The sequence below is a fragment of the Bombus bifarius genome, unplaced genomic scaffold (genome assembly GCF_011952205.1).
Source record: "Bombus bifarius isolate JDL3187 unplaced genomic scaffold, Bbif_JDL3187 scf7180000008194, whole genome shotgun sequence".
NCBI lineage: Eukaryota > Metazoa > Arthropoda > Insecta > Hymenoptera > Apidae > Bombus > Bombus bifarius.
Window position 1 is genome coordinate 1,140,780 of NW_022884502.1, and position 26,122 is coordinate 1,166,901.

Below are 26,122 nucleotides of genomic sequence, written 5' to 3' on the forward strand. Positions count from 1 at the left end.
TAGTGAATACATGATACAGGATAAGTGTGTATAATAGCATGGAAAGTTTCAACTTATGAGTGTACTTACCTTATTGGGTATGGAGAATGAAGTATTGGTTGCAGGATGCATGATATAGGATGTGAGATAAGATGTATGAAGTACGGAATATGGAATAGAAATGTGAATTATGGAATGGGTTTGGGATAACGCATATGGGATAGTGAATACATGATACAGGATAAGTGTGTATAATAGCATGGAAAGTTTCAACTTATGAGTGTACTTACCTTATTGGGTATGGAGAATGGTTGTGGGATGCATGATATGGAATGTGGGATATGAGATGTAGGTCGTGGAGAATGAGATAAGATTCGCCGGGCAAGAATCTGTTAGTGATTTAGTTAGTTAGGGCGACATTTTAAACAATTTGTAAAGAAATTTGTAAATAAATAAGTCGTCGGAACAAACTGCGTTGTTTGCATTAGTACTCAAATATATTCGGATTGTAATTTACACAGAAAATTATTCAGTTTGTTGAACATCGAAGTTAATCCATTTTTGCTCTCGATGCATTATTCGGTAGTAGATTTTCCATTTTAATCAATTGAAGTCGCTATTGAAAAAGGTTGGTAGCAGTTAATCCATTAAGGGCAAGCAATAAAGAAATGTCCAAAAGTTGTGTAAATACAACGTTAATTAACAATTTATTAGAAACCGTAAGTAACGTAATATAAAGTAAGTTATTGTTTTTATCAAGGTACAAACAACGTATTAGAATAATATATACATTACAGACGCTACTACGCAAATCGAAGGCACAAAAAGAAAAACTAATTTATCATAATGCTATATAGTAGTTCAATTTCTTTAAAACGCGTATAATCGCGGAATCTAGATAAAAGAAGAAATAGTAACGAAAAAGATATTAAGTAAATTCTTTTTTAGAATTACAATGTGAAAGATTAATGGACTTTATTAATGTGAACGGACTAAAAGGAAATCGCAAATGAAATATTGGGTTTGCAATATCTTTAATAAATCATTCGTCTCTAATAGATTGAATAGCGTTAAAAAGATCAAAACGCGCGTAAGTAATTGGTATTCGTTTCTATTTGCAAAATCCCCGCGAAGAATCTTCGATCGTGCAAACAACTGTGACTTGTTTAGCAACGAGAGCACCGTGCGCGAGATCGTGTGGCATTAAAGAATCTCATCACGCCGCTAACGCTAAAACCCTATCTCGCTAGAGGGTAAAGAGTGCGACGCGTTTCTGTTACATAAGACGGAGTATAAATGTAATTCCAGTTCCCCTTGGGAAATTCAAGACTGCGACGAGGCACGCGTGGAAATTGGAGCAGCCAGTGGCGTACATCCCACTCCACATCGTCTGCATTTCCTCTTCATGATCTCCACGACTCTAACTTACTTTCTGATTCTATCCGTTTATCTATTTATCATATTTTACTTTATCTTTCCACTTAAAAATCAACTTCTTTTCCTTTCGATTCGAAGCAGCATCGTAGAAGTTTACGCGTTTTCAATTGAATTTCCCAGCAAGAATTCCTTAACCGCGCGTATCTCAAAGGACGTTGCTTATACGACGCTATATGCCTAACATACTGTAATCCATTAAGAACCAACGTTAATACAATATAATACACTTGAACTCAATGAATTCTACTACATAGATAAATGTTACGATATATAGAACGGTGTGCGGATACATTTTGAGACCACTTTATATAAAGGTGACAATGATAATTAACCATAGTATCGCATTTGCACCTTTCTTCTGTCTTTTTTTAACGTTAATTTTAACATTACATTTTCTGCATCTTGAACGTAGTTCGTATTTATTTTGTTCTTCAACTTCTATATACCGTGTACTATTTCGCTGTACCTGGTTTTCAATGGATTAATACGCGATCTAGTCATGCAATCCAGTTGATATTTATCACACATAAGTAACAATATCGCATTTGCATAACCATCTAGTCGCAACCGCATGTGTCTCACAGCAGAAGTTAGACTTCTTAATGGACGTAAGTATTTTGACACTTGGCGATATTGGGTACCTTAGATCGAATGCCTTCCGCTCTTTCATTATAAATAATTCATTCTTTATCATCATACTTTTATGCTTTATAATATAAAATATCGAATAAAATAAAATTCGTTAAAGTTTTGCATAATAATTGTAATAAGTACGTAATACTTATGGCCAGTATACTTACGTATTTTACGTATATCTCGATTTAAAGTAAGGCGATTCGCGTGACTGGAAAAGTCAGCCGAAATCGACATACTGGTAAAAACGTGTTAATGTTAAGAAGTAAGAACGACCGCCTTGTGAAGGCAGGGTCCTTGACAGCCTTCCCTCAAACCGGGCCACAAAACTGTCTTAATTCTCGTACCATTCGGATCCGGAGAGGCGTGATGCCTCAGATGAATCTCTCGTCTGAATTCCAAAGCTTGAGCCACGTCGAGGACCAAAGGCGTGACACGCGCCAGACAGGCCCAGGCCAAACTGGAACAAGCATCGGCGTAGTTCTTCACCTCTACGCATCCCCGTAGACACGGAAAGTCGTACAGAGTTCTTTCCAGCTGGTTGACCACCTGTTCCGCGACCTCGCGGGAACCGGTTCGTGCACCGGAAGTCGCCAGCTGTCGCTTCACGCATTCTTCCAACTCCGGCGTTGCCTGTTCCGTGGCCGCGGTACCGTTCAGAATTTTCATCGCTTGCAGATACCTCGACGTCTGAATTATGCCCGCCAGCCGCCAGGAGAGCTACGGATCGAAGCGTTCAATTTACAAATATTTGCTTCGATGCGTGTACAATCGAGGAGAGAAATATAAGTGGATTGAGATGAAATTTAAAAATGAGAGATGAAGGGCGAGTTACCTAGGAGTTTAAGGCGAGATATTTTCGTTATTATTAATTACACGGAAAATGTTTCGGATAAAAGTTGAATGGCTTCAAGGGGAGCATATTCTCATGTTATTTGTTATTTTGTAGATGGACGCGCAAAGGCGAAGGCGAATTTTTGTTCTTTAAATGGAATTATATATTTCTTAATACATCGATCAGCTCTGTAAAGGATTCTGTATAAAAAATTATCGAGCTACTTACGTCAAAAAGTTACTAGTTTGATAGATGTTTCAACTTTTACTTTGTGAAACTTATCGTATGAAAGACGCGAGGCACCGCTTTTGTGCTTGTTTTCAACAGATAATTAATTTCAACATTAATCGAATAGAATACGCGATAAAAATACCTGTCCATTTATTTTTGTCTTCGGCTGTATACGGAGCCGTTTTCATCAAAAGTTAAGCTAATGGTACAGCTTTGGTGGAAACAAGAAAAAAATGTTTCAAACAAAAGTTGCATTGTTTCCTGGGGGACGTACAGTGCCGCAATCGATTTGTTGTTACTTCGCTTTTTTTATCGTCAGACGATGGTCACCATCAATCTTTTAAATCGAATGCCTGACGTTTCTCCGCGAATTCGACCAAAGCATCAAATTTTACTCAGAAACACGTTATACGATATAGTATCAAAAATTAATAATCACCGAGATATTTACAAACTATGCAATCGTTTTAAAAAGTATCCACTTTTTTCGCGTTCGTTGCAATATTCTCATTGTAATCGTAAGATTATAATCGTAAAGAACTGTTCGTTAATACCGTTTTCGTTATTCGTAGAATCGTTTGTTGCAACATATCCAATTGCAGACCGTTAAACGAAACACGTAGAATATCTTCGTTCTCTGTTTCTCCTCCCTCAGTTCTCCGTAAAAATCGAACAAACTTGCTTTCGATTTCCGGTTAACGAGTTTCTTGCACGGTCCTCGAAACGCGGTCGATAGACGAGAGCCGGTGCAACCGTCGAGTTTTACAAGCTAGGAACAGCATCTCCATTTTCTTAGCGGAATCTTCCCTCTTTTCTTCTTGTAAGACCACGAAAGTCAGCCTGAAGTGGCAGTAACTTACGTGGGATCCGTGCTGATAATCCTATGATTTATTCACGCCGGAGAATGGATTTCGTTTTGACGCGCGTTGTTTACGATATCGTCACGCTCGGATTTTGCACCTCGAAGCGCTCCAAGTTTGTGAATTTACCGCGTCACCACCTCCAGTGGCAAACTTAACGGTGTCGCGAAACGAGTGAATTTTTCAGCTGGAATTTTTCTTCTTGGAATTGGGAAAAAGAAAGACGCTGTCGTTTTCATCTGTCGATTACAAGAATCTCACCGGTGACCAGATCGTTTCCACGGAGCAACTTTGGAACATTTCAGCCAGCTTATCGCGATAGACCGCACCGTTCAAGGTTGCGAGATAGAAATTGGAAATTGCATTTTTTACGCCATATCCGGCACGATTGCGGTTACCTACGCTATGGCAGATATATTTTGTCGAGCAACGCGGTGAATTATCACCACGCTCGCGTATATATTACGTCCGCGATTATAACCGAGGACATTGGACGAGCGTTGAAAATATCCCTTGTCCTTTCTATCTTTTTTTTTCACTCAACTAGCTAGCAATCTCATTCCATTCACGTCATTTTGAAAAATCTTCCATCAACTTTAAATTGATTTTTCAAATTGAATTTTTCGATTCTACCATTTTACGCAATTTAAATCACCGTTTATTCGCTCGGCATTTAGTTTCTATGCGCGAATATAAGTTTTAGTCTGCTCGAGTTTAAAATATTTCGAAACTGTCGTCGAGGATCGTTGATTCAGTGTTACATTAAACGTTGCAGCGTCATCCTGACAAATTTGTTATCGATGGAATTATATCGTGAGTATTTGTAAGTGAAATTCGAAGAGATTCTCTCGGAAAGTTAGGCCACGCTGAAAATGTTACCGTGTCTCCGCATTTCTTGTTCAATTAATTTCCCATCGTAAAAATGTTAGTTTCCTATCGCAGAAATGTTCATTCTCGCGCGACTGTGCGTACTGCAAATTGCACGATACCAATTATACGTAAGCTGTTCCGAAAAACCGATGGAAAAATTGGAATCGACTCGATAAAAACAATTGAAAGTCTTCCCTGTACAATTTCCTAACTAACGATAAATATTGGCAAGTTGAAAAGGTAGAAACCGTAGCTTGTGAGCTTTCCTATTATCAGTGTTGTCAGTATAATCAACAATTGAAGATTTCTACGTTTTCATCACCTGCGCGAACGTATATTTCCAATAAATATCTCGCGTCTTCTATTATATACACTGTCAGTCGATAAGAAATACTACCTCAGATAATATGTTATTTATTGCTTTGATCGAAAAAACGTGTTGAACGAATCATGTTGCGTTTCGAGACACTGATCGGGCTGATGCAATTTTATTTTCTACTATCTTGTATTTTCTCGCGTGTCAACGCGTCTCGATACTAAAACTCTAGTTTCTTCAATGGCACCGTGTATTTTTTACGACGTTGGTCGATGCAGCTGGACATTCTCCACGAAAAAATACAACCTATTGCTTAATCCCTAAAAACCATTAATTTGATATTTTAACTTCAATTTGTCGAGATTAACGCTTTACTGACCGCTAGCGTTTCAACGGCATACGCACGTCCGACCGGCAACTCAGGCGCAGATTCTTCCTGGCGCCGGCTCTGTTTCGGTTTACACTCTCCGATACCATTCTTTTCGTTCATCGCGAACGGCAAGTTTTTCAAATTGGTATAAAACTGTGGGAGCTTACGAAGCGACGCAACTGACGCAATTGAGCAAAGTACCTTCGTACCAAATAACGAATCACTGCTCGAATAATGTGAAATATTGTTGGCGACGAAAAGCCGATTAATAGGCTAACGGTCGGTAAGCGTCGGCGACAGAAAGCCGATTAATCGGCTATCAGTCGGTAAAGCGTCAATATATACGAGAGACGAGGCAAAACGCGAAGCAGTGTCCTCGCGTTTACGCTGTTAAATTTATCCAACGTTGCTACCTGCACTGTGAACGGCTGTACGGATAGAAAAAATGAAGAGAACGCGCACAATTACTTCATAATGGAGAAATACGCCGGAGGAAACGAAATTCAGCATTGGCCAAAGGACAGGAATTCCGCAAACTGGAAATTACCATGGAGCTAACTTCGTAACTAGCGTTACACCGCCAGACGCGGCTTCATCGGACTAAAAATTATCCCGTCGTCGATAAAGACGAGGCGTTGAATCGAGACTACTGTTCCTGTTGGCCCGGTTATCGCGTAATTATACCGCGCGCCGCCTCGCCACGTAATTGCAACCGACTACAATGGAATCGTGAAATGGCTAGTCCGTAGAGACGTCTTTCTTCTATTCGTCGAGTCATTTTCTCTGTGAGTCGTTGCGCGCGTCTACGTGGCTGTTGCGGCGATTCTGTTACCAGTCGAAAGGTTCACGCACGCATGGACCGTGTTTCACGCTCTATTCGGTTTATCGTTGTTTTTCCTCGTGACGGAAACTCGTCTGCCTTCAGTTCGCCGCCTCGGACCGTAAATCGGCCGCCGTTATTCATCGTTCCGGTCGAGCAACCGCGCTGGAGGCCAGAAATTTCACGATAATTTATCGAATTAGTAGCATCGACGAATTGGCAAACACATGCGAGTTGCGTATCGGGTTTTACGAATAGATCGCGGATTTCTGCGCATTTTTAGTAAATTGAAAGCGATCGATGTCTACCGTATAGAATGCACGTAATATGGCAAAATATATTATAGAAATTATTCGATTTTATTTATTATATAAAACATTCGAATCGTGATACTCTTGTAATATTTGGAAGATAAAATAGGCACGATAGGATGCAAAAGTATTTTTCCATATCGTTGTCGAAAAGTTTCTTTCGTTTTATAAGAAAATAGTGGACGAACAATATTTTCCGTTTTATATTATTTTATCGAATTACGTATAATCCATTTTGTTTTATCAAAGTAAAAATCACAACGCTTGACAGATGAGGTTTCACGTTTGTATAAATTAGATTCAGCTAGAATCAATCATACGATAATCGCATATTGTTCACGTTATAGTACAACGCTAGAATAATTTACTTATAATTCTCAATGAGAATTGTTAGTAAAATTCTTCCAAATAATAAAAAAAAATGTTTGTATAAAGATGCATCGTTGTAAAAGACGTGTCTGTAAAAGAAACACACTTTTCGAACAACCTAATATTTACTGTGGCATTTATTACTAATTAATTGGCTTAATAGCGTAAGTTCAAATAGAATATCAAATTTCCTAATATTTTCACGCGACTACAAATTATTGGTACTGTAAAAACGAACTGTGGCTAACAAAAGGATTTACTAAACAAAAAAAGAACTCTTCAAAACTTCAAATAAGGGCACGTGGAAATAATTTTTCTAGCCACTGTAGAGAGTCGTTTTGTTTTTCTGGAAAAATAAAAGAGCTGATAAGTGCCGTTTTTAAAATGAACTTTTCGAATTAATAATAGCAACTCGCAACTCGTGGCGCGATTAGTTCAATTCTGCTGATCTGTTAGCTGCGTGAAGAATCGAGGAAATTGCAAGACCAGACGATGAAAGAAAATCACGAACACGTCAGTTCCAGGAATATTTGCCACAGAAAATTTTTATGATTTTATAACATACGTTATACGAAACTTTTTGAAATTTCATTAGCACCGTAGTGAGACGCGTGTCTCGTAACTGTACCGCTACGATCTGAAGCCACTTCGAAATTGTACTATATAAAAGTTACAAGACGCTCGTTGCGACATTACATTCAATGAAAAACTAGTATACATGGCGAACAAAAGTCTTCAACGTTATACAAATTATAGTTAAAAGATGATCTTTCTAGATAGATAGATATCGCGGCTTATTAAATATTAGGTTGTCCGAAAAGTTTCTTTTACCGACACGTCTTTTACAACGAAGCATCTTCATACAAACGTGAAACCTAATCTGTCGAACGTTGTGATTTTTATCTTGATAAAACAAAATGGATCATACGTAATTCGATAAAATAATATAAAACGAAAAATGTTGTGCATCCACTATTTTCTTATAAAACGAAAGAAACTTTTCGGACGACCTGCAGTCGAAATGTTGAAACACCTCGGTGTTCTTCGCGAAGTGTATGTTTCCAATAAATATCCTGTAACTTGTATACACGTTTCCAGGTTCATTTGCAATGTTATCAGGACAATCGTGTCTCGTTACGATCGTTAATTAGATGTGAAAATGTATTTCGTTAAAATACACAGTGTTAAAAACATTCGAAGAGTATTCGAATTCTTTCGTGAGCCACTGTATACGTACGAGGAATATAAATATACGTTTGATAGAAGAAATAGAGATTAAACGAAAAGAGGCAGAGGAAACGTAGGAGAAACGCCAGGCAGCAAACTGGTAGACAAAGAGAGAGTGGCTTTCGTCGCAGGTATTTATTTTAGTTCATCGATTTCCAAGCCTAGCGGTGTATGGAAGGCTACCTGTATGTATGCAAAGTAATAGCCCCAGGCTGACGGACTAGCGCCTCTGCCACTTGCCGGGTACACTTGATCGCAAAAGTGCACCCTAGTCACCCTCGTTTCCCTCGGCGCCCCTCTAGCGTCGGCTTTGACGTTAATGGTCGATCGATCGGCTGGGAGACAGGTGCGTGGTAGTGGTGCTGGCAAAAATAATCTTCGCCCGTACGTGTATACGTTATGCACATAACATTTTCGACTATGTTTCAAATTCGTCTACTATCTTCTATCTCTTCGTCGTCTATGGATAAGCGGTTTTGCAGAATTTCATTCGCCTCCGAGAAAGATTTCAAGAAACAGTCTAAGAACGATCGAGTTAGATACAAAGGCGAATAAGAAATTCTCTGAGCGAATTGCTAGCGAATTACGTTTATGGATCGTTCTTCACCGTGTTTCAAAGTCGTCTACTATCTTCTATCTCTTCGTCGTCTATGGATAAGCGGTTCTGAAAAATTTCAGATGCTATAAGAACGATCGAGCTCGATCTGAGGTGAATAGAAAATTCTCTGAGCGAATTGCTAGCGAATTACGTTGTATGGATCATTCTTGGCTGTGTTTCAAAGTCGTCTACTATCTTCTATCTCTTCGTCGTCTATGGATAAACGGTTTTGAAAAAGTTTCACAACTCTAAGAACGATCGAGCTAGATACAAAGGCGAATAAGAAATTCTCTAAGCGAATTGCTAGCGAATTACGTTGTATGGATCATTCTTGGCTGTGTTTCAAAGTCGTCTACTATCTTCTATCTCTTCGTCGTCTATGGATGAACGGTTTTGAAAAAGTTTCACAACTCTAAGAACGATCGAGCTAGATACAAAGGCGAATAAGAAATTCTCTAAGCGAATTGTTAGCGAATTACGTTGTATGGATCATTCTTGGCTGTGTTTCAAAGTCGTCTACTATCTTCTATCTCTTCGTCGTCTATGGATAAGCGGTTCTGAAAAATTTCAGATGTTATAAGAACGATCGAGCTCGATCTGAGGTGAATAGAAAATTCTCTGAGCGAATTGCTAGCGAATTACGTTGTATGGATCGTTTTTCACTGTGTTTCAAAGTCGTCTACTATCTTCTATCTCTTCGTCGTCTATGGATAAGCGGTTCTGAAAAATTTCAGGTATTCCAAGAACGATGGAGTTCTACGCGACAAGAATAAGGAATTCTTTGAGCGAATTTGGCGTGTAAATGGAGAAGAATTCGCGTAGCGTGTGTCACTCATTCGCTAGTTTACGATCTGCCATTTATCTCTTGAAAAATTTCATTTGCTTCTCGAGAAAGATTCGAAGAGAGACACCAAAAACGATTGATTTGGATGCGATGAATTACGTTACACGCGATTCTCTTCAAGTCGTGTTTCAAACTAGTTTACTACAATCTAATATCCGCGCTGATCACGAATACTATCGGAAAACTCCATTCGTTTTTTAACGAAGGAAGGCTCGAAGAAGAATCGAATTCCATGGAAAACGAATAAGAAGTCTTGAAGCAGAATTCGACGACGAGTTACGCGCATCCCCTTCGATCGCGTTTCAAATTCATCAACGATTTCCTACCTACTCGTGCATGAATGCATTCGAAAAATTTCATTCGTTTCTTGAGCAAGGAAAGTTCGAAGAAAAGATTGCGCCGTCTATGGAAAACGAGTGCAAAATTTTCCGCCACAATTAGCACGAATCACGCCGCCAGAAATTAGTAATTACTTGGGATGTTATTAGGAAGAGAAACGAAAGAGAAGATGCCAATTTTGCGAAATAGTATGCGAAAGAATGAAAAATGTAGCGCAGGGGATGCAAGAAAGTAGAGAAACCTGGAAAACATCTAAAGAGAATACTTTACACGAGACTGAAGAAGGGTACACGTTACACATGAATGAAGCAGATACTGAAAAAAAAAAAGGAAGATATTAGATGGGAGTAAAGTGAGGGAAATAATCACGCGAGGAAGAAGACACGACAGGAAACAAATATAGGGCAAGCACGATAAATACAGAGCGGTCGAGCGAGATGAAATCACCGGATAAAATATCTGCATTACTTGTTGCCGTATAAAGATAACTTCTCGGGAGAAAGTTGTACTGTTTCGAGGAGCGCATGTAACACAGGAAATAGCTTTTTCTAATGATCATTCTTTTACCAGACCTCGATGGCTGTGATATATCTTTGTTAATAACCCTGTACACATTTATTTCTGGATATTTTCGTGCAGCGTGAAAAAAAGGAAAGAAAGAAGAACAAATTCAACGATCTATCATCGTGATCACTTAATTTTGAGATATTTCGAATTTTCTAAAAATTCCTCCAAACAGTGCAACTTCCTCCTCCGAAGCTTTTTCATACGACTTTCTATACGACAAATAATGCAGATATTTAAATGATCCTATTTAGCTGCTCTGTCTTATGCATACAATATGCATATAAATAGGTTAATAGTAATTAGAAAAATATGCGAGGTGTATGTAAAATACATGGCACACTTTGCAATAGCAAAAGACAAGCAAGTAAACGATAATAAATAAAACTACTACTACTACTACTATTTAGGATGTAGATTTTGACAATGTATTTCGGAATGATAAAAATCCAAAAGCTATGCTGCATTCTGGCAAATTAACAGCGGATTTTTCGTCGATTTACTATCAAAGCTATCAATTCGCCAGTTGATAACAAATTTACACGGTTCCTTCGCGGAGCTAACTTTTCAAAGCGTTAACCACGCAGGCGAGGTTTCGCTGGCTCGGGCCAATATTCCGGAGACTGCGGTTTTCCAACACCTTTGACGACAGCCGTTTTCGCTCTACGACAAGAGCGTACAATACCAGGCAGCAGGATGAAACACGTTCGGTCTGGCTGGCTCGTGATCGAACTACTTTCGAGGTGAATAACTTAATTGCGAAACCGGTCGATCTCGCGTCGCGACACGTTATTTCGATGGTCTAATTAGAAATTTCCTGCCGACGGATTCGTCCTGGCAAATTTCAACGTGTTTCAGCGTCGATCTCTGACGATCTTCCGGGTTAAAGCGTTCCGCGTACGTTTCCAATTACGACCATTTTGTCAACCACGAGGAATTTTGCGCAACACGTTTGTTCCTTGTTTACGCGATTCCAAAACGAGCGAAACCGTTTCTCTTCAGCGTAACGAGCTTCGTTTTCGACGTTAAGGGCTCCGGGCGAACAAAGGAAAATTTCGACGAAATTCTGTTACCAATTTTCGTCGCTTCGTTTCAACGCAAACAAAAAAGGATACAACATGGAAACGATTTTTCACTATTTTCATAGACGCAGCTCTGTTGCGAGTGAAATCGACGGAGGGAGAGGAGAAGCGCGAGAAATTACGAACACAAAACAGCAATTCTGGAAAACCAGACTTTGTTCCGTTCTACCTTACTGCTCGAAAATACGAAATCCCATCGTCTTTTTATAAAATGTAATTTAGTTACGAAACCCCAAATAGAAAGATTCAGCACGATTTCATCCTTCGTCAGTGAGATTCAAATTTTATTTTAAAATATACTATACGCCTGTTCGAGTGATTTTAATGCAGTATTAAAAAGAACAATTTAAATTTCATATAACATAGGACTGTTAATTTTACAAGAAGGTGTTTTTAACGAATTAGTTTATCTTCCAAAGTATTCGTTATCGTAAAAGATATTTCAAGTAGGACGTCTTACGATGACCGACAGATTTGCCTAGAAGCATCTGCAAATGTTTAATTTAAAAGATATTTCGATCTTAATTTCGTCAAATTGAGCGTATGAAAAGCAGAGGAAACACAGAAGCTCTGTATTATCTTGCTTCCTACCGTAAGTTTTACAACGTTGAAGTTAAATCATCCCCTCAAGTACCCTAATACGTTTTTGTGGGGAACTAAAAGACGCATGGAATGGTGTGCGTAAAAAGATATAAATTCTATTAAAAAAAAAAAGCAAAGTCATCTTGAAATCTGGAAGACACGTTCATCTAGATAAGATGCGTGACCATCACGAGATGTCTCGCTCGAAACACGGTAAGTTTTACTTCAAGCAGTTTTTATCACAACGAATACCTTGCCAGATAAATCTATGGAAAAGTCAAAATGTACATGTACGACACTCTGTATATTTTACAAGCAGTAACATTCGTATATTACAAATCGATCAAATCGTTAAGGTAAAATTTATAAACAGGCGCGTACCTTCGTTTCCAAACGATAATTATCCTTCGTTTAGTTCTCGTTAATTAGTTTTCCATTAACTCGGATATTTTTTAATAGCATTCACGCGTTATATTAATAATTTTACCAACGTTCATGCATTATCGCTAATTTTATATTGTATATTTATAATTATATCGTGTTACAGTTCGACCAAAGTATCAACGTACGTATGTGTTCCTGAACGGGAATATACGTTCGCTGCACAATTTTAACAGACCGATTCCATTCTACATAGATGGGCGCTAACCGAATGTGTGAAGAATACCACCATTTTGCGAGAATTTTCTCGCGTGACTTTTTTCTATTTAAATGACACGGTCTAGCAAGCGAAAATAACGAGACACGCGAGACTACATTCGTAAATTCGTATTGCTCGCCTGGATTCGTTGGCAATTTTTATCAAGCGCGCTACCTTTAAAATTCAATTTCCTTCGTCAGATGTTCGTAGAGCGGCATCTTTGGCTTCGTGATCGCATTCCCTTCTCACAATTTCCCTGTTCCTCGGCTACTGCTATAAGCGCTTGTCCACGAAATTACTCGGCGAGACCGGTCGAATAGCGAACATTCGAGGGAAATAGAAAAAGAAACGAAATTGGTTTGGGCAGCGTGACAAGCATCGCAAGATACGGACCATTTTTCTTTCGGTCACAGCTATTGTAGCTATCGAGTTTGGTGGACGGTCTGAATTTTAGTCGATGAAGTATCATTTACACGGAATAATCCATTTTAATAGCACGCGGAGAAAAAGATAAGATCGTGGAAGAAAGAAGAGTCATTCGACCGATATGGAAGAAGCGTAGAATTATTTCCACATTTTTCAGGACCGAACTTTCATCTAGGACATTTGTTTACTTTCTACACCGTCCGCGACTCGATGAAGAAATTACGGACAATTTTATTCTTCGTGGACATCGGAACTACGAATGACAAAGCGAATGATAAAATAAAATTGATCTTTAAAACGCGATAAGAAGGCTGACGTACGTTGTTTCCGAAGGTTGCGAAACTATCGTATTTTGCTATTTAAAGTGCTCTTTATCTTCGAATTGCTTAATCTTCGAAACTATCGGTCAGATAAAGAAAATTCTTTTGAACTGATAAAAAAAAAAAAAAAAACTGTTGGTGTCATTTCAAAACAGATGTTTGAAATACGTCGACGTAACGACATAATCGACGTAAAAATAGAAATTATATCATTGCTAAGTGTTTTTGGTAAATGATACAAAACAATCTACGTTTACAGTCTGCGAGCACACGATCTGAGTCTACGCGTTGTTAGGAGCATTTGCTGCCAGTCGTTAACATCAATCTACATGTTCGTTAACGCCATTAAATAAATAAAATCCGGACAAAAATTTGTTTCATAACGAACACCGATACTGAGGTCACCTATTAGGTCGTCCAGAAAGTTTCTTTCGTTTTGTAAGGAACAATGGATGCGCAACATTTTCCGTTTTATATTATAGCAGAATTATGATCCATTTTGTTCCATCAAAATAAAGATCGCAACGTTCGATAGATTCGGTTTCGTGTTTGCACGAAGATGCATCGTCCGTAAAAGAAAGATACTGTCCGGACAACCTAATACTTGAAAACATCTCTTTATATCGTCATGCATCTCTTAAAAATCTCTCCAACGATAAAAAAAGAAAGACAATTACGTTTTAATCGAAAATGACCAAAAGGACACAGCAGGGTAAACGGTCTCGCTATAACAACAAACCCATCCCTTTAACCGCTCAACGATACATCTTCCCTCTTTCGCTGTTCGCCTCGCTGGCTAGTCGTCACGTTATTAATTTGTCCCTAACTAGGGACACTAACGCTAACGACTAGTACTCAACGAGTGATTCAGTCTCTTTGACGGGCACAGATGCAAGCGCATTAAGGGTGGCGCGGTATGATTATACCTACTTTGCATAAAGTGCCACTTACCACGACCACCGAATAGAGTATCTTGGCTTTTAAGTCGGTTGCGTCCTTCAGAGGTTGCAGAGCGTCCAGAGCGTCCAACGTATGCAAATGCGCCTGGTCGTAGAGAGCCGCGTATCTTTCGGCCAGTCGTTCGGCGGTCGCGTCGTCGAATGTTAAATTTGGAAAAGTCTCCTCCACGCTGAGAATCGTGCATCCGTTTCTGACCGATGGTTCCGGAGTCGGGCTGCAGCTCTCGTCCGTGTGATAACCAGCGCTGCTGCTGGATTCCTCGTCGTAGTCGTCCGGCAAATTTTCGCTCAGCTCGAATACCTGCGCGAAAATATTTCATGCGTTCGGACTTTCCATACAAACTCGCTATCACTCGAGCTGATTCTCTATTCGACCGTGCAAATTTTTAACGAATTTCGGCGCTCTTTCTCCGCGCTGTCCTTTCATCGTTCGCAACTCATCGGTCGTTTTTCAATTCGACTTTTCGATCGGTTTCGTTGCGCGGAATGTTGGCGCGGATTACGGCCAAGTAAAAACGGCAAATGACAGTTTTGCGGTGTAGGAATACGCAGCGTTTCGAACTTTCCAGGTCTGTGTGTATAGATAAGGCAGAGATATGTGTGCAATATGATATATTATATGGCTGTGTGTGTTTCTTGCTCAACTTGTATTAATTATCATGCAATTTTAATATAGATCGTTAGACGCCTCAATAATTTGTCACTATGATGAAAATTCATTATCAAAGTCAGTCTTCCGTTGCGCATATATGCTTATGAGAAATTTACGTGTCGTAGACACGTCCCAAGCGAAATTCTTCGCATTATTAAAAATTTCTGAACTCTCTTTACTGTGGTTGACAGACCACAGAGTGGTCGTGCTCCTAGTGCATGGTCAAACCAAAAAAAAAAAGGAAAAAAAATTAAATTTGCGAGGGATAGCGTTGCTGAAAGGGCGCGCGTTTGTGAAGCAGCTAACTGTGTAATATCTTTCGCTGAGAATTTTGGCGAAGTTTGCCGATTGAGATACGGAACACCTCGTACAGACAGCAAGTACAGGGTGTAACAGGAGAAAATTTGATCAGAAGTATGCGAAAACGAACGATCGAATTTCTAGAAGTTAATATCGCAGTATCATTTTTTATCATGTGCCGAGTACGACTTTTGTAGAGTAAAATATTCCACCATACACTGGTTCTATTCTATGAAAAGGAAATACGCCCCGCTTCTCTGCTATTTTTCTCTTTTCGCGTCTCTCGTGTATACAAACTGAAATATTTTCGATTACTTTTCAGCATTCAAACGGAGAATGTTAAATAGTTCGTTTGACGTTCTATCAAAAAGTTATAACGCTAATAAGAAATACGAAATGGAAAATACGAACAGATTTACCATTACGATAATTGTAACCACCAGGTGTTCAGGTTAATGTCGATGAAAGATTTTGACGGAAATAAAAAATTGAATTTATTAGAAATCCTACGAAGCACGTTTCGATTTCGTTCCTACCCTTCCTGCCTACTTGTTAAATATTTTATTGTTCGAGTTTCAGAATACGTCCCCTTTCAGAATCAGCCACAGTGATACGAAATAAATAATAGTTTGTACATAATATAAATAAAAGTCTAGTGACACGAAGTCAAACAATATCGTAGGTTTAGGTATCGTCCTTTTTGTATTTTCTATTTTCCTCATAACAAACGAACGATACTGCAGGTCTAGGTAGTATTCTCCTCGTATCTTCCATTTGTCTTACAACTTTTCGGTAAAACTGCAAATGATGTGATAACGTGACACTCTTCTCTTGTTTATACCCATAGAATATACTAAGAAAACTGCGAAGATACGAAACGCTCTATATTACAAGGGATGAACAATAGAAAAATTTATCAAAATACAGAGAAGATTGAGAAGAGTGATATCGATCACTGTGATATTAATCAACAAGCCACATGTGGTGGGAAAAGTGACTGACCGGTGATGCTACGAATTTTGAAGATCGCAATTTTGTATCCTTTCTCGAAGACGTGTATCGATTTTCTACGAACGAAACTCGACAGGAGGAAAACCGTACGACTGATTGTATTCGTTCTAGTGACTTCTGAAATTCGAGTGTACCATTGACATGATCTTGAGAATCTGCAACATTTTCTATTTCAGACATATCCTTTCGTAGGATAAACGAGAGTTTAGTAGACGTAGATACGTCGACGTGGACGTACAGCGGGCTATGAATCATAGCGATCTGAGCGAAACTTCGGTGAATTTCAGTGAATCGTGTTTTTCGATACTTCAAAGTATCGTTGGAGCAACTAATAAAAAATTTCCGATTCCGCGTTACAACTCGCTATAATATCGATCAATTTTTTATCAAACGATGGCGATAATCGAAAGAGGTAAGCTTTGGCCGAACGCTTTTTTCCTATCTCTTGCAATTTTGAAAACCGGGAAATATCCGAATTTTCAGCAGCCAATTTCATCCCCTTAAAAAGTGAATTCACGCAGCAATAAAAATTGCGCAACACACGCCTACGTATCCTCTGTGTATCCCCAAAGTTTCGTATTTTCTTCAATTTACATCGGTACAACTCTCTATAATTATCTACGTAGTATAATTTTTCCGATTATGTTTCACAATTATCTAGGAGAATATAAAAATTCATCGAAATTATCAAGCTTCTGAAAGTAGTTTACCAAGTATCAAACAATTGAAATACAAGTGTAAAATGTTGGCACTGAACCGTGAACGATCAATCTGTGTAAACCTACGAGTCATCGAACGAATCTGTAGCGACACTCGATGCTTCGATTCCGACAGCTAACCACATCGCCAAAGGTATATTAGCATTCAAATTTCATTCGGTGTCTCAAGTACCTACGTACGTTCGATGATTACCGGCGGGCCACGGAAATTGATGGAACCGTTTCACGGAATCCTGTATTATTCATGGTGTACGTAACGAGATCGTGCCCTTCACGGGATGATTTATGCGAAATCTGTGCACAACGTCTTCCAGCAAACGCTTCCGATGAATATTAAGTACGTAATTGTTTGTAATTAGTCAGTAATTCCGTGGAAGATTGAATTAAAATTAAGAAGAACGACAAAATCTTTTAGATTGTAACTTTCACGACCACTAAACGATACAGATATCGGTGGTTCTTCGTTCGTTGCGGTTCTACTCAGAAGAGTCAGAAACTTCTCAATAATAAAACTATACCTAGAAGCAAGTTCTTTTTGCAAGTTGCACGCAACTGGCGTGTCCTTCCTCGTGCAATTTTACGAAACGATTTATCGATAGAAGCAGAAAAAAGGATATTAGACAGTGTGTGACCGACAATGTGGAACACAAAGGTTATTTAAAATAGAGATAGTTGCGAAGAACGAAAGAAACGTGTAGCTTCGGAGGCCGTACTGTTTCACGAGCAATCCGTTAACGCGTGTCGTTGTTAAATGTGTAACTTCGATCGATAGGACGAGTCTGCATTTTATTAGATAGGAAGATATCGCAAGCGGCACGGTTACTGCAAGTAGACTCGTGTAATTCAAGATCGCGAGTGTCCTTAAGGGACGACGCGTGACCGGAGACTTTGTGCTTTGTGGATTCAGCTTTGTCCATCAACTACGTCACTGCTGAACTCGCTTCTCGTGGGACTGCTTGCGGTTACAACAGTTCCCGTGAAACTACATTATATTATCTCCTTGGCGAATATTTCTCTGGCTTTCGGGCAAAATATTACAGAGACCCGTATAAAATCCTATGTATAAGATTCTACGTCTGTAACTTTTTTAACTGGACCTACGTGTGCATCGAGCTTTTATCTCATTCGACTTTATTTCATTACCGCGATTTTATTTTATGTTAATATAAGAAACATATTCTTTAGCATTGTCCATTAGTTTAGTACAAATGTGTCAAGGTAGATAAGTTGGATGGATAAAATTTACTTTGAGAATACACTCGAATTTCTCGGACAAAATTGCATCTGTATAGTACACACACGGTGTCTGCTCATCGTTGTATTTTACATATTAATTACAATAATTAGATATATATATATAGAATATAATAATTAGGTGTCTACGTGTTTAAACAGATGTAAATTCGTTGTACAGATACAATTTTTCTTGTATATGAGATTTCTTCAGAGCTAACTGCACCGATATCTGTCTTCAGGGTAATCGATGGACTTTCACCAGTTTCAAAATTTGCGAATCGTACGATTTATTAGATTTTAATTATTCAGAATCGACGTTTTATGCCTCAGTCCAGTCTTGTTTACAGACATCTATAGGACATTTGAAAAATGTAAATGGAGCACAAGTAGATAAATTAAAATCACTATACTATCATTATGCTGGACGACTGCAGTCAACGCATACCTGCATCACTATCAGATTCTAACGTTGACACGAGGTTATCCATTGAGAAAAGAAAGCAAGGTCACAGCAATTTCTTCGATCTTGGATTTGCACTTTGATGGCAACCCGATATACATGTAAAACTATTATTAATTTAATAACACTTTAAATGTAATGGCAACTCATGAACACATTATCGAATCGCGTTCAAACGACTCGTTCACATTATTCACTGTCATATGTTTTCCATTATTATCGATGCCTCGACTGTTTCGACAAGCTACAGATTTGTAAATGGACCTTTAAAACGAACGATCATGCGATTCCATTTATCAACGAAATTTCAATCGATCGAAACGGACAAAAATATTTTAAGATCTAAATTATAAATTGTCCATAAGAATTGAGAGATCGCGTCAAAATTTGTCGTCTTCGCAATTTCATTAAAAAATGATTTTCGAAATAAACGCTGCAGTTAGATCATTTTTGTAGCCGCTGCATGCATACGAATGCAATATGATAAATTTCTGTGTTTTGCTGAAAGCTAACGTTCGAGGGAAACTTACTCGTAGATTATCCTGGTTCATCAATTGTAGTGCTAGCTCGCAGCCTCTGGAGAATTGCAGCAATCTGGCGGCTAGCGGTGGATTCTTCGTATTCCCGCCGAAAGTGGATTTCCTCAAGGCTGTCCATTGTCTGAGAGCTTCCTTGTCCTGTTCGACCCTTCGCTTCAACTCGGATAACAGACTTTCTAAGCTACTTGGGTCGCCAGCTTTCTCCAACGTGTTCAACAAACTCTGATTATCGATCAGCCTCTGCTGAATCTCGCTGTACTTGAGCGAAAGTTGCCTCTGATGCGACGCCGCCTGTACACCTTGGTCCGCTGAAAATGTCAAACGATTACTTTCCTTTCAATCTGTACTTTATACGAGAAATCTATGATGTCGCTTAATCGGACCGCCACACCACCATCGAATAGAAGTATAGTTTACAATTAACCTGTATACTTGGCCATGTTAAATTGGCCTGTGATTCGACGAGCAAATTAATTATCGATTTCAACGAATTTCAACGCCGGTATTTATTCGACGATTAACGCGAATCGAGCGAAAGAGCGTCGATTTCATATCCATCGTTCGACGTTACTTGCTTTTGTCTCATCGGCTGCTATTTCTCGTAAACGATATGCACAAGGCTTTCCAGGTTTCTCCTGGCGAAGCAAAGTTCTCAGTCAGTGATCTCGATCGCGACATATATTCTATGAGCATAATCGAGCAAGAAATATACGAAGAACACGGGCGACTGAAAAAGTTTCGTCAAAAGCTCTTTGTATTTCATTTCGTATTCCATGTTTCGATTATAACTTGCTGGTAAGGTTTCGAGCGAACAAACGAAACTTTCACAAATAAGCGTTACAGACTACAAAACATCTAATTATTTTATTTAACGTAACACTTTAACGTAAAAGCGAAGTTTCGCGAATAAATTTTACAAAGTACGCGTCACCTAGTCGTTCTATTCAACGGAAAACTGCAAGAAAAGGTGGCCACAGATCGCACAAACGGAGTGACCTTTGAAAAATTTCGACGATCCAATTTTTCAAACCGATTTTCATCCCGCTCAGAGAGATCAAAAAACCGATGTTGGTCTAGCAGGTTAAGCGCGGATGACTCCACGCTGGTGTCATTAGCTGAGCTGTTCCCGGTAGCGGATAACGCCACTCGCCATTCAACGTGTTAAGGAGAGAAAAATTGCAGTCAAATGGAATGGCAACGAGAACACGACTAAACAGTCAGCGCGTTAAGGACGAATAAGAGCAAAGAGACAGGTACAGGGTTGGAAACGAGTACGCATCGTGTTTTACCATGTCGAGGCCCGCAACGATGACGATGACGCGGACGAGTAAACGTGCTTTCGTGTAAACGCATTAATGTCCCATGCATCGGCGTATTTGCATTGGGAAATGTAACGTGTCCGGTGCAGCTGCGTTAAAATCCAATACTTCACGGTTCAGCGGGCCTCTAACACGGCCGGATATCGACGCGGACATCCGTTGCCAGCTTTTCACCGAGCAAAAGTTAACGACTTTTGTGCACCGACGCAACACTTTCGCGCACTGCCGCGTCTTCGTCGTCGCTGGCTTCCACATCTCGACTCGAGAATGCAATCGTTTTCTTCTCACCGACGCCGTCCCCTCGAACGGTTCTGGAAATTGAATCGAAACCATTTTTCGCGCCGGTTCTTCGCGATCGATTCCTGCAATCGTTGAAAGCAAACTCGCAGCGTGTCGTTTCAGATACCGGCTGACTGTAATCGGATCTGGAACAGCGTATCGCGACCCATTCAATCGTACAAACTTTCAGACTTTCTCTCGTGAAGTGATCCGCGTATCTATAATCCACATCGTCCGACCACGTAATATATTCCGACCGAATAACACGTGAAAGCGTGCACGGCGCGATTCCTTGTGGAAAAATAAGGGAAATATATGGAATAAAATTTGTTCGTTCTCGGCTTAGTTTTCGAGAAAGTCGAGCTCGAAAATTTTCCCAAGTACAAGTATACTTGAAGGAAGCGTGGCTAATTTCGGCCTGGGCAGGACTTGGTAATCGACAGGAGATTATTCTACGCGCGGAAACGAGTAGAAAATGTAGAATAACGTTTTCCTGTTTCAGGCTTCATTTTCGAGAAAATAGAGTTTCAACATGTTCGGTTAATAATCGGTGTGGTACACGCGCATGACGAATTTTCGCATTTATCTTTCTCCCAAACAAAGAGTCTTGCGAAAAGAGTTCACGCTACATCTTCCACTTATCTTTGCACGTAGGCTGACCTCCTGTCTCCTTGTTCGTACGGTGTTTTCTATTTATCTTAATGTGTAGCTTCGCTCTTCCAAGTATCATGATCTGTCGTATATATACCCTGTATATATATACGTTACAATTTCTTTAAACAATTTCTGTAACTTAATTTTTCCAACTTTCATTAAAACGTATATAGTAGTAATAGGTGCACGAACTTCTCCATACACTGTTTCACACGCGTATACATATACCCATGAAATTACACGTACAATTAAACCCTAAGACACCTTGTGCAATATATGAGAACCGAATTCTACAGCGGCACTACCACGAGATGGTAACAGCGTCGTCCAGGCTTGTCTGCACCGGGTCTAAGCCCCCGACGCGGCGGTAAAAAGAATTGCCTGTTCCCACGCAAGTTCCCACTCGCGAAACGATATTTCGTCATTACCCATAACGAACGTTATCGGTTAAAAATCGCCATGGATTACCTCTGTGAGTTCTCGCGTGCTTGCCGAAGCTCTCGATCTTGTGCACGGCCAACTTGTACGCCTCGATTCTGCTCTCCAGCTGCTCCTTCAGCGCCACGGGTAAAGGCACCAGATTCGAGGCCCCGGCGTTCTCCAAATTGCTTGGATGACAGGATGCCACCAATCCGTGCTTGCCCAAACCTTCCACCGCCCTGTCCAAAGTCCTTTTCCTAGCGGCCAGGATGCTCCTCGCGTTAGGAGCCAATTTGTTCAGGGAGATCAGCAGCTTGCACCAGATCCTCAGACGGAAGTGATCCTGGCTGATCGAGATCAGATAGACGATCCTCCAAAGGACTTGCTCCACTTTCAAGATTTTCGCGTCGTTCACGTTCAACTCGACGAGCCTCGAGTAGAGAGCCTCCAGCAGGGACAGGCTATGAGGAAGCGTTTCGATCAACAGGTCCACGGGAATGTCCGGCAGAGTCGTCCTCAAGGTATAGTGTGGCAGTTTCATGAGAAAAGCGGCTGCTTCTCTGTATTGTCTTCCCTCGTACAATCTAAGGAGCCTGTGTTACACAAAGACGTGGTATTCAGAGATCGTGTTCAAGCACGGAGCTTGCTTTCAGATATGTAACAGTTCGCCCGGTATTATTGGGTAAACGCCGCGTGTCTACGAATTTAAAGGACAATACAAAGTGGCTAGCTTCAGCATGTTCCCCAGATAACAGATCACCTGACACGTTGGTATTTCATTGAAATTTCCGCGAATATCTCTACTACGTCTTGCTGTAATCGATGACCCTGTCTCTCTGTGTATCTACATATTCTATCGCGACGCACCGCAGGGATGCAATAAAGCCGTTCCGTTTGTCCAACCGATCGATATAACCGTAATCGTAGCGGACTCTGGCACGCGCGATAATCCATTTTAGACCGCGAAACGAATTCCCTAGATACGCGAATTACACGGCCGAATCGATTACACGCTAAGCGATCTTTTGTTTCCTCTACGAACCAGGTTAACTCGAACCCTGTTGTTCTCCTCGCTTCCCTTTCGCGTTTGTACTTTCTCGGATATTTTCCTTTCTGACGCTGGTGCACTGTATTTTTGAAGACTGTGTATGGGTTAGGCAAAAAGTAGCAAAGCTCGAACACTAAAATTCATTAGTTAAGAACTGCCTGTATTTTAATATCCTTCTGTGGTAAATTTTCGTATTCGTTTTTTCGCATTTTCAGCTTGCATTGCGCTTCTATCTTTTTACGTACTTTACAATCCTTTCGCATACTAATGAGAATCCGTATGCTCGTATATGGAATAAACGATAGTAATAATTACATAGAAAAATTTGAGCGAAGGTTTCACAGATATCTCGACTAATCTCTACGGAATTACGAGCGTGACTTAACAACAATATAATATTCGTATACCTTCTCAGAGCCATTCGTGGATTCGATCCCTCGTCCTCGGGCAAACCAACTTGACCAACTAGAAACTGAGTACCAGGACCCCACACGAGTCTTTGAATAGGATTCCTAAGTCTTTCCGGTCTTATCCTCTCGCAAGAATTCAGTCCAACCAGTGGCATAGTTCTTCTACTCATCTTCGCTTTCTTTTATTCTTCCTCTTCGTGTCTCTTCCTATTATCGTCTCCTACGAGTAAAAATTGTCGTTCACAAATTACCGCTACAAGATCAACGTTGCCATTACATGCAAATTATCCTTCGCACGATTTCAAATCCAACTACGCAGATCATCCGCCTTGCGCGATCGATCTTCCTCAACCTCGTTCGCTCTTCGAGATTCTTCTCTTCTAAATTTCGCTTTCCAACACTTTCACGATATTCCTCGCGTTCTATCGTGATACGACTTACACGCTCGACTCGACTGTAACCTTCAACCTGTACGTTCGAATCGAAAGGATTTTCCTGACTCCTCTCCGCAATCTCGAGTTCCGATCGAACCTCTCCGTTTCACGCGTTTCCTCGCCTCGACTTTGCGCTCGTGCCGCCACTTTCTCCTAGATCTGTTCGGTCAGAGTGACTCCGTCCATTGAGAAACGCGCGGATGAGTCACCTCTCGTTGGTCCATGCTCGTTGCTTTCTTCGCCACTCGTCGATCTTTCTCGCTCGTCAACACGGTTTTCTCTAACGACCGATCTTCCTGCACGAAACTCGGGCTGGCCTATAGCCTCGAGGTTGACCGACCCACTTCTTCTCCCTCGACGGACATGGACCTGCGAATGGAATAATTTCGGTGAGCCTTTTCCGACCTTCGCCGACCCAATCCACTGCGTCAAAATATTTTACGCTCGCTTCGACGGACGATTTTCACGGACGCGTTCTATTCTCTTGCTCGGAAGGAATTTCTTCGATTCGACTGTTTCGCAAAATGTTTCGCTCGAGAAAAATCGGCCGAATTGCTGCCGGTCGCGATGTACGTCGTTCTCGTGCGTCATTTTCTTTCGAATTCCCCTCGCGTGGAAGAAATTTCACATCGGTTGCGATCTCATTTGCTGGATAATTTCGAAACATGGGAATTCGCAGGTGTGTGCGATGCATAGTCATGACGAGCGGAGAATAAATAGCAAACTCGTGATAGAATGTTCGCTCTTTTTTCAGCGAATCGCGAGTTTATTTTGTCTGCCGGCTTCGCGCTTTTGTACTGTATTGCTCTGCGGGGAATTCCCTGTTATTTTTGACGGGATATGGGATGGCTTTCATCAAGTACGTTCTTTAGTTAGCATTGCGTAGAGCGCGGATTTTTATGCAAATGCAAAAATCCAGAGAGAATGCGCGCGAGACGCAGAAATATACAAAATATTCAGAATAAGCCTGATATTTAGTAGATAAAACTAATTTCTCCTTAGGTTCTGGTGCTTGGAAAAATATCAATAATCGCATAAATATCCGCGATTTAACTATCATTGCACGCTTCAAATATCGCTTCGAATAGAATGAATCAGCGTCCTTTTTCTGATGATTTTAACGAGGAATTGAATAAATCTAAATGCTTTTTCCTCGTTATATATTGGGTTGGCAACCAAGTGATTGCGGATTTTATCATTAGGCGATATTGACAAAAGCCGCAATCACTTAGTTGCCAACTCAATATACCGCAGCTTTTCTTGCGCACACAATTCGCTATAGCGAAGCTTCAACATTCTTCTCACGTTTGTTTTTAACGTATGTACACCTACATTCGCTGTATGAGCGATGGAAAATTGCCTCAAAATAAGATGGAGATCAAAATGTAACATAAGAAAATCGCGTCAACGTATAGTTTTTAGGAATTTTTAAAGTTTGTCGAGTATACGCTAACGTATAACCGTCTGGACATTTTCACCGATTCACAGCGAAGATACGTGTATGAATTAACGATGAACTAACTCGACAGCAGTGTTCGTTATCGTCTTATAGAATGAACAAATGATTAATCGTAACGATGTTTCCAAAAATTGACCGACAATATACGAATACTCGAGCAACTTTGCTTCTCATCGAGAGGAAAATCGTTGCAGCCGATCGTCTGGAAAAAGAGGAAGTAAGACGAGAAACGATTCGAAAGGCAGTATCACGAACAGACATAAATTAGGATCGTTCCTAAGAGAATCATTAAGAACAGATTAAAGCGAGTACCGGTACTCGTTAATCACGGAACAGATGCGTCAAGAGCCTCGATAGGATTCGACGCGTTTTCGCGGCAGCTGTCGTAACGTGGCATTAAATTCGATTTATCGGCTGCAAAGTGTATTGACAAATACAATTTACTAGCAAGACCGCGTTCGCCGGCTCGTGCAAAATATACCTTCTATGAATATCCCCTGATCAATTTGCGTAACGCTATTCGGAAGCAAACGCGAATTTTAAACTGACAGATTCGCCGTTGGACGAAAT

The 26,122-nt window shown here is 40.2% G+C and overlaps 1 protein-coding gene and 1 pseudogene across 1 annotated transcript; one reads left to right on the forward strand and one right to left on the reverse strand.

Annotated features, from left to right (window-relative positions):
* The window catches only part of LOC117209870, a 34,432-nt pseudogene that overhangs the window by 1,860 nt on the left and 6,450 nt on the right, over positions 1-26,122 (forward strand).
* Positions 479-24,339, reverse strand: LOC117209869. Its single transcript, XM_033452311.1, has 5 exons — positions 23,657-24,339; positions 22,250-22,794; positions 19,521-19,837; positions 14,605-14,913; positions 479-2,769 (listed from the first exon to the last, which is right to left on the reverse strand). The coding sequence occupies exons 1-5, from the start codon at positions 23,827-23,829 to the stop codon at positions 2,308-2,310; spliced, it is 1,806 nt and encodes a 601-aa protein (XP_033308202.1). The 5' UTR covers positions 23,830-24,339; the 3' UTR covers positions 479-2,307.

Coding starts and splice junctions, on each gene's coding strand:
- LOC117209869 (XM_033452311.1), bottom strand. CDS start 23,829: ATGAGTAGAAGAACTATGCCACTGGTTGGACTGAATTCTTGCGAGAGG. Junction 22,795..23,656: donor CCACGAATGGCTCTGAGAAG/GTATACGAATAT, acceptor TGTGTAACACAG/GCTCCTTAGATTGTACGAGG. Junction 2,770..14,604: donor TACTCTATTCGGTGGTCGTG/GTAAGTGGCACT, acceptor TTCGATCCGTAG/CTCTCCTGGCGGCTGGCGGG.